Source organism: Pituophis catenifer, unplaced genomic scaffold (genome assembly GCF_029215685.1).
Source record: "Pituophis catenifer annectens isolate HBS135680 unplaced genomic scaffold, rPitCat1.0.hap2 SCAF_9, whole genome shotgun sequence".
NCBI classification, from domain to species: domain Eukaryota; kingdom Metazoa; phylum Chordata; class Lepidosauria; order Squamata; family Colubridae; genus Pituophis; species Pituophis catenifer.
In genome coordinates, this window is record NW_027256889.1 from 26,740,719 (window position 1) to 26,755,252 (window position 14,534).

The following is a 14,534-nucleotide window of genomic DNA, read 5'->3' on the forward strand; positions in this document are numbered from 1 at the left end:
TGTTCCACAGAAAATTCCTGTGAGCTAAATCATCTTCCCAGATGAGTGGGCTTACAAGAAATTTCCTGCCTGACAAAATTTAATTAGAGGCATCATTCCTAATGAACCCTCTTGTGCAACTCTAGCTGCTGATCCCCTTCTCTTTCTCTTTTTTTGTCCATTTCAGGGCTATGATGATGCTTACGCTGAGCAAAGTTATGAAGGATATGAAGGCTACTATAGCCAGGGTCAACAGTAAGTCCTCGTTTTAGCTTCTTTAATTCCAGCTGTCTGGGGTTTCCTAGAAAGTCTCTTGATTTGCTTTTTGCCCTTTCTACTGTTAGTCGCCTGGGCTCGTTTTCCTCACTAAATCAATGAAGAAGTACAATGTTTTTGACTTGAGTTCTCTGTTTAGTTTTAGGACTTGTGTTGAGAACAGATGACATATTTATGGAGAAATACGGAATATTCAAAAGAGTTCACAAGTTTTGAAATGCCATTATGATTTCATACTGGTTGCTCATTCTTTTTTTTTTTTATTGAAAAAGTTTTTCAAATACAATTTTTCCCCCTTTTTTCTCCCCCCTCCTCCCTAACCCCCCCTCACCACCCGCCCCCCTGTGACTTCTTCAAAATAAAATCCAACTTCGTAACAGATTATATAATATTTTACCATCCCCTTGCTCCATCCCTCAAATACTGACCCTTTCTTTCTAATAAAGAAATTATTATTATATTATATTATATATATAGAAATTACTATTATTATTATTATAATATTATTACATCCCCCTTTTACCATACATTTCGAAATAACATTCTACTGTAACATTGTATAATAACTTCTAGTTTATCATAACATTATTTTAACTCCCAATTTAGCAATAATCTGCCCTTTTTCTCCTCCCCCATACATATATCTATATATTAATATAACATTTCAAAACAACCTTCCACTTTAAGACTATATAATAAATCCTATTTTAACATTTGATCTTTAATGTATATTAATATAACATTTCAAAGCAGCCTTCCCCTAAAAAGCTATATAATAAATCCTAATTTAACATTTATTCAGCTCTATCCATTTCCTCCACTCCCATAAATGTATCTCTTAAACATCCCTTTTCTTAAACTAAACAATCAATAAACTAACCTGTCTCCACCCACTTTCCTACAAAATTACCATACATAACAATTCTTAATATCTTTATTCTTCTGCCCACCCTACTAAAAAAAAATATTCCCTTATATAGATAAAATCAATGACTTTAAACTTATAATCCATATAATATAATATCTTCTTTGATGTCTCTCCAGTGGATTGTTAACTCCATCGCCCATATTAGGGTAACATAGTATCCTGATTGCAACAGAATGTTCAAAAAGTCCTCAGTTATCATCTGCCCCCATCAACAATAAATATCTTCATGTATATAAAGAAGGAAAACAACCACCCGAGTGACATTATAATTGTATTCCATATAATATCTGTAGTAGTGGATTTCTTAGGATTATTAATTCCCACCATCATAATGGGGTAACAACCAGATCTTCTGCATGCCCCAACATAGCTCTCTTGCCATATAGCTCAGGATAAGCATGATATATTTATCAAAAAAAAAAAATCCAAAATGGATAATTCCAATCCAACAATTTAAGGCCCTTTTCACATCCCAAAATTACAGCACTGCAGAGGTCTGTCACTCTCCTCAGGATAATATTGACCAATATTTCGCCTCAACTATCTTTTCATGTATTCAGTCATCTTTTAAATAACTGGCTTCACTGTTGCCTAATTTAGAAGTTGTTGTTTTTGCGAGATCTATTTCTTTTTTTCTTGACTTCTTGTGGGTTTGATCTCCATCCTAATTTCCTTTCTACGAGTTGTATATCGACTGATCGGTTTTCATTCTGATTTATAACTTGATCTTGTTGGTTTTGCTTTTGTGACTCGTATTTCTTTTCTATAAGTTGTGTATCAGCTAATTGATTTCCATGCTTGTCTGTGACTTGATGAATCATCACATTAGAATCCAATGCCACATCTCTTTTATTTGTGGATAATCCAGCTGAGGTATCTAAAGAATCCAAAGGCGATTCATCTACAGAGGCCTCTGTAGCTCGATATTTTTCCTTTATTTCCAACTCCTTCTGCTTATCTTGTGTTGTGCATAAAAATGTTGAACTCATTTTCAAAAAAATTTGGTAAAATTCTTCCGCTTTTTCAACAGTATTTAATTGATATCTTACTCCTTGATATCTCAATATTATACCAACTGGAGTATCCCACCTAAATATAATATTTCTCTTTTTAAGCTCAGTCACCAGAAAACCAAATTTCTTTCTTTCCAATAACATCTTAGGTGGTAGCTCTTTGTATATCCAAATCTTTCTTCCAAACAAATGCAGAGTAGAATTAAAAGATTTTTGCACGATATTATTTCTTATTTCTTTGTCTGTAAAATAAATCACCACATCTCTTGGCAATTGCCTTTGCTTTGCAATCCAGGAGTTTATTCTATAAACTCTGTCAATCCTACAAAATACTTCCTCAGGATGAACCTTTAAGATCCCAGCCAGAATTTCAGAAGATATTTTTCTTAAGTCATCTCTGTTATTTTCCTGTAATCCTCTCAGTCTAATCGCATATTCTGTGAAATTATATTGCATCATTAAAACTTCTTTTTCAATCCGTTGTTTTATATTTTCTGCATTACAGAAAATAATCTGTATAATCAGCTTCCATTTTAAGTTTTTCTTCTAAGCTGTTATCTTGAGTGTTTATCAAATCATTTTCAGTTCTTTGTATTTTATTGTCCAAATTATCCTCAATTTCCTCCATTTTAGACTCTAATAAGTCAATATTTGTACCCAACTTCATAACAATTTCTGAAAAACCATTAGTCACTTTTGCAATCTTTCGTTGCAAAATATCAAACTTTAATTGCACCATTTCTTTAATTTCCTGCTTAAATTTTTCAAAGTTCTGATTCACAATCTCATCCCTTCTTACAATCTCCTCCAAGAGAAATTCAATTATATTAAAATCAGTTTTCTGAGTCTGTAGGTTTAGAACTTGTTCATGTAGTTTATAGATGGGGGAATCCCCCCCCCACTGCTCGTTTGTCTGGCTTTGTAAGTCTGAACGCCATATTTCCACACAGACAAACTCTTTTAGAAAAGAAAAACAAAGAAAGAGAAAAAAGCTTCTTTCCAAACAAGATCAGTACCAAATCTCCAGGAAAGAGAAAACACAAAAGTGGAGCTTTTTCTTCAGTTGTAGCCAGGAGTATTTATTCTGCTACTTTGTGGCTTAATAAGAAACGGAAGGACTTTCCCTTTTCAGCTTCCCTGCTCAAACTTCGGCAGTTGCCATTTTAAAAGTTCTTTTTTACTTTGTTCAGTATCCTTTGCAAAATAAATATAAATACTTGCGATTTAGGGTCACAGGTCCAAGTCCAGATCTCATCCTCTTTACTTAGTCTGTTAATTATCTTGAAAAGCTTGTTTTCGTCGCCTTGCTCTGCAAAAAGGCAGAGGTCTCCCAACGCCCGGAGCGAACGGCGAGTGATATAGGGAGCCTCATCCGCTCGCCCCCAAGAGTAAAAAAAAAAACTGGGGGCTTCGCGGAAAGCTCTACCTACACTCACCTGCTCTATCTCACATTTCCTCCTGGAAATGGAGTTTTTCGAGCCGCCTTTCCGTTGTAAAGGCGGCTCTTTACAGGCGATGGGGCTGGCGGTCCCGAGGGACCGTCTGACAGCGACGAGAAGCAAGCCGGAAGCCTCTCATTCTTGTATTCAATCTACCTACATTCAGCATCTGGGCTTCCTTGGCCCCACTTCTTTTTCTGTTATCATATACCTTTGCTAAATAACTCCTTGCATTCATCTCGAATATTTTCCCAACAAAGCCAGTTCTAATTTCCATATAACAAAGTGAGCAGAAGCACACATGGCCTTTTCACTTTCTTCTATTTATATCTTGTAATATACCAGGGGTCTTCAGACTTGGCTGGGGAATTCTGGGAATTGAAGTCCATCAATCTTAAAATTGCCAAGTTTGGAGATATCTGTAATAGAGTAAGGACTGCTGCTTCTGTTTGTGTTAGGTCTAAGTCTAGTGAGTATTCTACCAAGCTACACAAATTAGTCTTGCTCTTAATTTTTCAGCATACATGTATATAGCTTACTGCAGGGGCGGGCAACTGTGGCCCTTTTACAACCTGTGGACTTCAACTCCCAGAATTCCTGAGACAGCTTGGCTTACTGCTTCTCACTGACTATGTCAGTAAACTGCATGTCAAGCGTCCTGTTAGCATGTACAGCAAAAGAAACTCCTAGGACATTTTTTTTTACCAAGAGTATAACTTTACTGACAGATCCATATAGGCACAGAAGAAGCAAAGCCAGTTCTAAGATTTTGGCATGAAATGCAGTATAGTAAAACCCCTTTTTCCTTCCCTGGGCCTCCCATTGTCACTGTCCACCAATTCAGGTTACACATTTTATTTTGGGAAAACAGTCTGCGCCTTTGGAAAGTCCTCTGCATTTGACTTTGAAGTTGCAAGATTTTCTCAGGCTGCAAATGGTTCATGTAAATTCCTTTTCTCCTTCACAGCTCCCCACACATTCCACTCATACCCATCCCCTCTCCCTTAGCTTCTTTGTCAGGTTGCGAGGAAAGAAGTGCCTTGCGAGTCAACCTTGACCCACATCTCTTCGTTAGTGAGATGCAGGGAACAGAATATTGACTTTTAAGGAAGACTTTCAGAGATGTTATCTTATATTTAAGTAATGTTGTGCTTTGGCTTCATATGTGACATACATGAGAAAGACAAAAGGTCTACTCATTTTCTTACTGAAAACTGTTTTGCAAAAAACTCAAATTAGGCCATTCTAAGTAATAGCAGTATAATATCTAGAAAACATCAACACAGCCTCTTCTTGTCCTTGCAGGGAAACAGAATATTACGATTATGGACATGGTGAAGCTCAAGAATCTTATGAGGCGTATGGTACGTCTGCATGGGATAGGAACACAGTGATTGTATGGATTCAAGCTTTATTCCATTAACTGAATTTGGGCATCATATGTTTTGCTCAAACAGAGATCCTATGATAAGCTGATAATTAATGTTTTTAGGGATCAGCTTAATATATTTATTTATTATTTTTATTTATATCCCACCATTATTATTTTTATAAAACAACTGAAGGTGGTGAACATATCTAATACACTTTCCTCCTCCTATTCTGCTCAGAACAATCCTGTCGGGTAGATTGGGCTGAGAGAGAATGACCAAAGTCACCCAGCTGCTTTCACGCCTAAGGCAGGGCTACAACTCATAGTCTCCCAGTTTCTACCTTATGCCTTAACCACTAAACCAAACTGGCATTTGGAGAATGTAACGAAAAGCAGCTTCAGGACTTCGTACAGGAACTTAAGTCTGGAATTTATCCCAGAGCGGACAATACCAAACTTTAGGGTATTTTTCAGCGTAGTTTCTCTGTTTTGTTTCAACTCTACACAGACCCTCCTCCCCCACCCCACCCCCAAAAAAGTCTCTGCTTTTGGAAATCACTTGTGTGGCTCTGTGGTCCACCTGAAGGGTCTGTGTCTTTCTGGACATTGGGCCCAGATGCCCTTGCTAATTAGTGTGGTAGGAGCAGATATTTCACCTGGTTTCCTGCAGCCATAATGAGCAAAATAAGATCTGTGGAGCACTTCAGGGAAGCAACAGTGTTGATTGGAGTACAAGCCGTTTGTCCAAGGGGGAATTAATTTTGGAGGTATTTGCAAGAATCCTTGCTGAAATTAAAATGCAGTTTTTGGAGTTTTAGCCTAACGAAAGAAAATGGAAACATAAATGACTTCCTTCTGTTTTACCATCCTAAGCCTTTGATTCACCCCTCCTTCTTCGATTAAGTATTTTGGGTGAGCTCCCTCCTGTGTGTCATCTTTTCGTGGATCTATGAGAACACACAATACTGTCACTTTGCTGACACTAAGCAGGTGTGTGTATAATTGCAGCTCTTAAGCGCTGCATAAGCCACCTTAATTCCTAAAGAGAGAATATAACATGCTAAGTAAGTAGCTTAAAGGAAAAACAAAATGGTTGGAGGAAAGCTTGAAAGCAGCATTGAAACCTCCCTGTTATGTGTTCTGGTATGAGCATCGAATGAATATGCAGAGTTCACTGAACTGTTGATCTATAACATTTCCAAAGTGCTTATTTCCACAAACTATTCAGCCACCCCAGGAACAGTTTTGCACATAACAAATGTGGAGAGAGACATACTTTTTTTCTTGAAGAAACTGCTTCTGGGTAGAAAAATAGATAGACTCTAGTTAATTCTGTTTAGGGTCGGGGACGTGGTAGCTGGGGAATATTGGGAGGTGAAGTCCACACCTGGACTGCCAAGATGGAGCAAGAGTGGCACAGAAGCTTTCCAATGCCAAACATCACTAAATGAATGAATCGGCCTGAAAAGACCCAATGTAGTGGCATCTCATAATCTCTTGGTCAGTGTGATCATCCTTGCCCCAGAATTGCTATCCTTTTCCTCTTGGCTAAATGGGCAAATGTGATGGGTTGTTTTTTTCCCCCCTCCCGCAGGTCAAGACGACTGGAACGGAACTAGGCCTTCGCTCAAGGCCCCTCCTGCTAGGCCAGTGAAGGGAGCCTATCGAGAGCACCCGTACGGACGCTATTAGAACATTCACCAGGGCAAATCACCCTTTTGAACAAACAGTTGTTTCTGATTCTAGTGTCTCCCAGGATTCCTCTTGCTTTACCACAACAGACAAGTAATTGTCTCCCTGATTTTTCTCTGGCTCCCTTTTTCTCCCACCTCCATCCTCCCCGACCACTTGACCCTACATTCTGCTTCTGTATGTAGTATTTTAAATAAGTTAGAGTTAGAAAACTGAATTCAACTTTTAAGTGTGTAGACTGCTTTTCTTTCTCTGTTTATAGATTATATAAAAAAAGAAAAACAACTGTACCTTTAAAAAGAAAACTTTTGAGATAAAATGTTAGTTTCCAAAGTGACATGCTTGCTTAACAGTTATGGAATTAAAGTTTGTTAATCTTTAAATTTTTTTGTTTTGTTTTTTAGGCAACCCATAAAAGTTCTAGTTGCAGAATCCCAAAGTAGGCTACATTTCAAAATTCAGGGTTGTTTTTTTTTTAATGAATTAAAATGTAACTGTAGTGATTGCCACAGTTAAAAAGCAAGGTCAAATGTCAAAATTTTGCCCTTAACAGCAAATTGCTTGATTAATCTTAACTTTAAACATCAATAGGAAGGATCCTCTAGAACAAATTAAATGGTGGGGTTTTTTTTTTCCTTCAGTAGATTTAACTTTTTTTTTTTTTAAAGAAAAATTAGGTTTGTAGAAAGACTTCCAATGTGGATATTGAAATTTGTCCCCAAATTCTGGGATGCTAACGGCAGAGGTTTTCAAGCAAAAGGTGTTCTTAGCTCAATTGTGCATGAAGAGATTTTAAGAAAATGGACATCTAGCTGCTCTGTAATTTTATATTGCTCTAACTGCCCAGTGTTTTGATATTAGGAAGTATTAAATATAAGTAGCTGTGCATTGTGTCTTTTTTTTTTCTTTAATGAAAAGCTAACACGAGTGTTTGCAGTACATAATATAGTTCAGGCTTACAATTGGCAACATTATCAAGTTTTTAGTCATTCCAGTGACATGTTTATGTGTCTCGACACTCGTATTATGTTAAAAAGGGACATTGCAGCTGAAAAACCAAGGAGAGCTTATTTTGTACATAGATTTGTACACTGTCCTCCCATTTTGTTCTTGGAAGATTAAATGCTACTACATGTGTAAGCTTGCCGAAATAGGTAGCTAAAATTTGTCAAGATGTCTGCAGCAGTTTGTCAATAAAGTTTAGTCCTTTTTTTAAATCAAAGTAAATGTGATGAATTGTCATTTTTTTTTAATTCTGGTCAAGCAGTAAAATAGATTTTCCTCTTTCAATAAAATTTAAATTAATGTTAAAGAACATGGTCTGTTTTCTTAAAAAAAAACTTAAAATCAGAAGAGATAAAATGGTATACTCTGAAACTTTAAAACTTTATGAAGTCAAATGAGCTTAATTTTAAAACAAAACTGTTTTTCACCCCCTGGAAGTTGAACAAGGTTTCAAGCTGCTGCATAAATGTTTTGTTTCACCTTCCTTCAACCTGCTGTTCCTGGGGAAGTATAGATTTCAGCTTCCTTCATCCCCAAGTTGTGGGTGGTAAGAATCATAGTCCAATCCTTCTGGAGGGCACTGGCTAAGGAAAGCCTTTCCTTTCTCTGCCAGCTATTGACCTTCCACCTGTAGGCAGTGATGCTGTGCTGTCGCCTTGCAATCAGAGTTGATTTCAAAAGGGCACAGCCTCCTCCTTTCCCCCAGCCCCCTTCCTTTTGGGGCCGCTTGCCCAAAGCATGTCCCCATGGATTGTACCCTCCACAGAATGCCAGGCACGGTTGGGCCAAACCATTGCCAATTTGTTCAATGGCCTAGAAACTAAAAGTCCTTTATGTGAAAGAAAAAGGATCTTGGATGACCTGCCTCGGGACCCAGAGCTCTTAACAGTCAAAAGTAATTGCTTATGCTGGGGGCAGGCAGATGATTCGCTATGGCCCAAGAGGAAGGGGCATAAAACAGAACATTGCAAAGCTGGCCAATTCACACAGCCTCCTTAGTCACTGAATTCCTGTCTTCAAGGAGAAAGAACTTATCTCCTTTTGGGAAAAATCCAAGCTGCCATTGGCTATAAGGCTAAGTGGCTATTTGTTCCTGGACTAAACCAGAATAGGTGGCTATGTAAAAATTGTGGCTTGTCTCTCTGATCCCTCCTTGGCCATTTTTTAAAATTCAATTTTCATTGGGGAGGAACTGCTTGGGGGTGAAAAAAAATATCCACTGTTACTGTCAAATTGCTCACAGAAGTGCATGATTGAGGGAAACTACTTTTAAAAACCAAAAACACAAAAAGTTGTTATTTGTAGATTGTTATTTTAAAAAAATGTAAATAACTGAATTTTCCGCAACGGTTTGGAGTCAGCTTTCAGGGTTTAATGTCTTGCTTGATGAAAAGATCGCCCCAACCCCCCTTTTAAAGGAAAATTATCGCAGGAGAATTCAGGATGTCTTAAAGCTAACATGCACCGAAAAACTCAAAAGGTAACCTAAATGTCTGATTTTAATAGCACATTTCTTTTACATAAACTGTGACGGCAACTTGGATAAACTATTTAGCGCTGAAATTCTTCAAGTGTTAACTTTAATGTAAAAGTTGGTAAAAAGAAAAAAAAGATGTTTTAAAAGTAGATACTTAAAATATATCCACTTGCATCTGCATAAATTAGTAATAATGTTTTAATACTTGTGCTCTTTTGTCAATGTAATGAACTGTAAACCTTGGGCAAAAGCAAAAAGATTTAAATCTTAAATATAAATATGGATGTAGCTAGTCCTGTGTTTATCAACAAAATCCAAGTAAAAACTCAGCCCTTATTGACCCATTATTGCTGTTCACTATCTTAAAATGCCCATTTTTAGGTTTAAGTTGCATGTTTCCTTTCCCTGCAGCGTTAAATTGCATGCAAAAGTTATGTCAAAATTTCTTTCAAATTGCATGTGGGTGGTGCTGAGGAAACTTACCCTGTCTTTCCATTTGCAGGTAGCGCTTGACGGTTTGGGTGAAAGTGACATTTGATGAGAACATGTTGGGTACGTTATTTAACTATTTTTGCTTGTCTGCTTTTGCAACCATATTCTTGCAGTTTGCATAGGTTATTTTTGCATTGGCTGTCATTAAAGTTTTAAGAGGTCTTAAATTACATCTCCCCATTTGAGTTGGCCTGACTACTCAATTCCTGCTAGGTCTGGAAATGGAGCTGGTTATCCCCCATTTTGGGGAGGATATGGCAGAAGCCCCAAAAGGGCTGTTTTGCAGTAGTGGGGTTTACCATCTAGAATGGCCTCTCAGTGGAGATTTCTTTTTTCTCAAATATTGTCTGTCTTCTGGAAAAAGCTGAAGATGGAAGTATTCTTTTCAAAGTACTTACCATATTTTTCGGAGTATAAGATGCAGCTTAGTTTTTGGGGAGGAAAATTAGGGGGGGGGGGAATCTGCCTACCAGGTATTCATCTGGCTAGTGTCCTTAGTCTGGTCAGCTTCAGCACATTAGTTTGCTGGATTTTATCCCCTACTTGGGGATAAAAAACAGCTACTAAAGCACAACCGATCTTTGGAGAGAGAAGCAATGAGAAAAGCAGGCAAACCACGGAGATCGCTTCACTCGCTAGTGCCTCCTTTGGGCTGAAAAAAAGCTTCACAGCTGAGAATCAGAGGGAGCAGGCAAAGCATGGAAAATTGCTTCACTGAAAAAAAGCTACATTCAGAATATAAGACGCACTCAAATTTTCAGCCTCTTAGGAGGGAAAAAAAGTGCATCTTATACTCCAAAAAATATGGTACTTGGATGTTATTAAGGCTTTATTTTAATTTAATATAATTTTTTAAATTTGTTTTACATATATCCCACCTTTATTATTTTTTACAAATAACTCAAAGCAGTAAACTTACTGCTTTGTCCTATTTTCCTGACAACAACTCTGTAAGGTGGGTTAGGCTAAGTGTGTGACTGGCCCAAAACTCAAACTTACTGTCTCCTGGCAAATGGTTTAAATTCACTCAGCTTTTGTGCCTAAGGCAGGACTAGTACTCACCATTTCCAAGATTTCAGAAGACGTTGCTAACAATTCTCATTGGAAAGCAAATGAAATTAACAGTGTGCCATAAGGAGAGCACAAAATTGCATTTTGTTTCGTAAAGTTGGGGAAGTGAGATGGAACAGCTAAATAGAAAGGCTAACTCAACATTCAATCCTGCTATAGTGTCCACCTACTTTCCTTTTTTTTGAAATCTCATGCTCTAAGTCAGTGGTCACCAAGTGGTGGTCCGTGATGGTCGGCAGAAAAATTATTTGCATTTTTTATTATTGCACTAAATACTATTTATTTTTTTAAAAAATTCATATTAGTGATCCATGAGATTTAAAATTATGAATTTAGTGATCCCTGAGGTCTGAAAGGTTGGTGACCCCTGCCAATATGCTAGGTACTCCTAGAAGATCAACGATAAGCATCAAAAAAGGGCACATTTTATCATTTGTGGTGGACTTGTTTCAAAGCAATAACATTTTGGGCAAAGATACACAGGTGGTTAGAAAAGATGATAGGAAAACATGTAGATTTTAAACCTGAATTGTTTTTATTAGGTATAATATCAGAAAAACCTGATAAGAAAAGTATGTATTTAATATTACATGTCTTAACAGCAGCAAGGATTATTTTTGCATAATAGTGGAAAAATGAAGATATACCACAAGATGAAGGTCCTAGATAACTAGTCAAGAAGATTCCAGATTGTGCAGAAATTGATAGATTGACATCGAAAATTAAACAGAAAGAGGAGGTAGAATATTATCAAACATGGAATTTATTTTACCAATGGTTGGAAAAAACGGGTGGAGTTTAAGAATGTAATTTGTATTGTTAAGAAAATCATTTTTTTTTTAAAAAAAAAAAAGACCAATGATAAGCAAATTATCTGTGGACCATCATTGTACAGCAAAGAGCATGGACCTGAATTCTTAAAAAGCTTGAACTCAGGATGATAGATAGTCCTTGACGTACGTCCATTTGTTTAATGACTGTTCAAAGTTATGATGGCACTGAATAAAGTTACTTATAATCTGTCCTAGCACTTTTGACCATTGCATTATCCCCATAGTCACAGGATCAAGATTTGAATACTTGTCAACTGGCATGTATTTATCACCTGATTGCTGTTTGCAACATTCCCAGGGTGTTGGGAGCAACAAGCAAAGACAATGGGAGAAACTGCTTTTGCTTAACAGCTGTGTGATTCTCTCAATGACTAGTAGAAAAGGTTGTATAATCTCTAGTGGATGGCAAGTCTCAACCTATAGTAGAGAAACTCCTTCTAGTGTGTGATTAAATCATGCTCCCCTTTTAAATTTCACATTGAAGTAAGAAAGTATGATAGCATTGAAATAGCGTAGTGAACTGTATAAAGAGCAGAAATATAATCAGACAGCTCTTGGCATTTCTAAGCAGTCTTTCTAAAACAGTTCCCAGTTAGAAGAACTCAAGTGCTAGGACCTGATGCTGTATCACTTAATCCAGAACAACAAAACAACATTGGATGCCATAAAAAGAAAGTGTACTGTACCTTTAAAACAAACTGAGCAAATCACCTTGCCTGGCTGGGAAAAAAAATGTAGGAATTATCCCACACAAACATGTAGGACCCCAGGTTGGAGAATAAACTTCAGAACATTTATAGAATGGACTTTTCTCAGATTGGCGGGAGAGTCAAGCCTTGCAGAGAAGGACTTTAAATGAATTAATACCAGAGCTTACTGACCAGTAGTGGGTTTCAAAACCCGGTGCTACCGGTTCGCTTGTTGTTGTGTTGTTGTTGTTTTGATGACATCTGGGAGGGTGGGCGGAGCCTCCCGCCGCCGCTACCTTTTCGTCCTAAACCAGGGTGGACCCGGAGCAACCCACCACTGTTACAGCCACTTTATACATACCAATGGTCCATAAGCTTTTCTAAAAATGGCCACTATTTTGTTGTGTCTGCTCTTGGAGTATTTTTTTTTTTTTACATTTTGCTCATTGCCTGGAACAATCTGTAAAAGCTTTGCACAGATGGACTGGTTTCCCTTTAATCATGAATGGAAGAACCAACATCTTAGTGAATTCTTTGTAAGAAGTCTAGTAGCACCTTTTCTGACTAACACATTTTATCCAAAGGCATAAGCTTCCGTGACTACTTGCGATCAAAAGGTGCAGCTCACACAAACAAAAGCCTTTGAATAAAATTTGAGTTGCAAAACTATACCAGACTCCTGATTTTTTTCTACCATAGACTAACATGACCCTCTTCCTACAATGATTTCTATATGGGTCTGAAGATGCAAGCTACCGCTTAAACTGAAAGTGACATCTCTCTCAAGTATGTAATGGAAATTAAAACATATCTTGGCATCCAATATCCGATATCTTACTTTCACTGAATTTTCAGGGGCAATTTGAAAACATGAATATTGTGTTTTGGGGGCTCTGACTGTAAATCACTAAATTATACTGTGCCACTGATTCAGAACCATTGGCATGTAACTGTTGAACATAATCAAGAATTAAGTGCTATATTTTAGTAACACTTTCCATTTTTTTCCAAATAGGTGGAGTCTTCAAATCAAAGATGACGACTTGGAAACAACTTTTATAATAGAACATATTTTATCAAGTCTTGGAGATTTTCCAAACTTTTCCAACTCTATGTGTACCGGACAGGACTTTAGGGAGGCTTATTTTATAATGTAATCTGAATAATTTGGTAACTAATTGCTCCATGCACTTTCATTTTTTAAAATAATGACTTTCTAAAAATTCCTCTTTTTATGGTTAGTACTGGAACAAAGGAGTGTGATTTGGATCTATTTTCATGTGCCATGATAATACAGTACATTTGAATAAAGGTTCCTTTTTTAAAAAAAAAAGTATGATTTTATGTTAGTCATTTCATGAGATGGGAGCAACCTATGGACATTCAGCTGAACTTTATTTTTAAATGATAATTCAGCCTTCATATGATCAGGCAAAACATTTATCACAGCATTGAAAGAAAGAATATGGAAAATAGAAAGTTTATTGTTACCAGGTAGGTAACAGAAAAAAATGGATTTAATTATAATTGCATAAATTATAATTATATAAGTATAATCTTTGAAATGAATGTAATTATTTCCACACAAAAATTCTGGATGGGATGTTGAAAGATTCCTTCTGCCAAATAGTTCTTGGTCCTTCCTAACTTCTCAGGATTACTAGAAACAACCCAAAAAAAGGTTCATATATAGCACAGAAATTGAGCTTGGTACTTCTTTTTTCCCCTTTTCATTCACAGCTGTTGGAACAAAAGGTCATAATACTAGATATATTGCTTCCATTTTTATTATCTTTGCAATGTTTAACCGTTCGAAAAACAAATCTAGAGATTTAAACTATTTGTTTGAATCTGCTTAAATATTCAAAGGATGCACATATTTGTCAAGAAAGTAAATGTTGACTCCTGGCTGATCTAGTTCCTCACTTTTAAGGGATCAAACAGTGTTTGAAGTACACCTTCAAATCAAATATAAATAATCCAAATGGTCAAATACTCCTCCAAAAGTGTAGAGAGCAGATGAGAGTCATGGGACCAAAAAATAGCATAAATGGCATTTAGTGTAAATGCACAGCTCTGGAAAATGCAAGTTGGTGATTCTAGTTATACGCAGGCAACATTTCCTGCTATATAATTTTTCACCATAATTTAAAGCAAGTTATCTAAAGTTCAGGAGGATGCGCTGAGTTTCCATTTTGGAAATCAAAAGAACTTTTTATCTGTGGCCATTTTTGTACAGTACATCAAGAAGAAAATGTTGGCATAAGA

General features: G+C 36.8%; 1 protein-coding gene across 5 annotated transcripts in view; it reads left to right on the forward strand.

Annotated features, from left to right (window-relative positions):
- KHDRBS1 (KH RNA binding domain containing, signal transduction associated 1) overlaps window positions 1-13,587 on the forward strand; it is a 34,339-nt gene extending 20,752 nt beyond the window's left edge. The window contains exons 7-13 of one of the 5 annotated variants that reach the window (XR_011600780.1): window positions 167-234; window positions 4,941-4,999; window positions 6,602-6,792; window positions 9,066-9,184; window positions 9,684-9,733; window positions 12,966-13,052; window positions 13,282-13,587. Coding sequence is in view for 1 of the 5 variants with exons in the window: in XM_070950177.1 (XP_070806278.1) it covers window positions 167-234; window positions 4,941-4,999; window positions 6,602-6,699 (225 nt within the window). In the remaining 4 variants the exon portion in view is untranslated. Of the gene's footprint in view, window positions 1-166; window positions 235-4,940; window positions 5,000-6,601; window positions 8,015-9,065; window positions 9,185-9,683; window positions 9,734-12,965; window positions 13,053-13,281 lie in introns of those variants that run through there. The other 4 variants (XR_011600782.1, XR_011600781.1, XR_011600783.1 and 1 more) reach the window with 4 other exon arrangements.
- The last annotated feature ends 947 nt before the right edge of the window (window positions 13,588-14,534 follow it).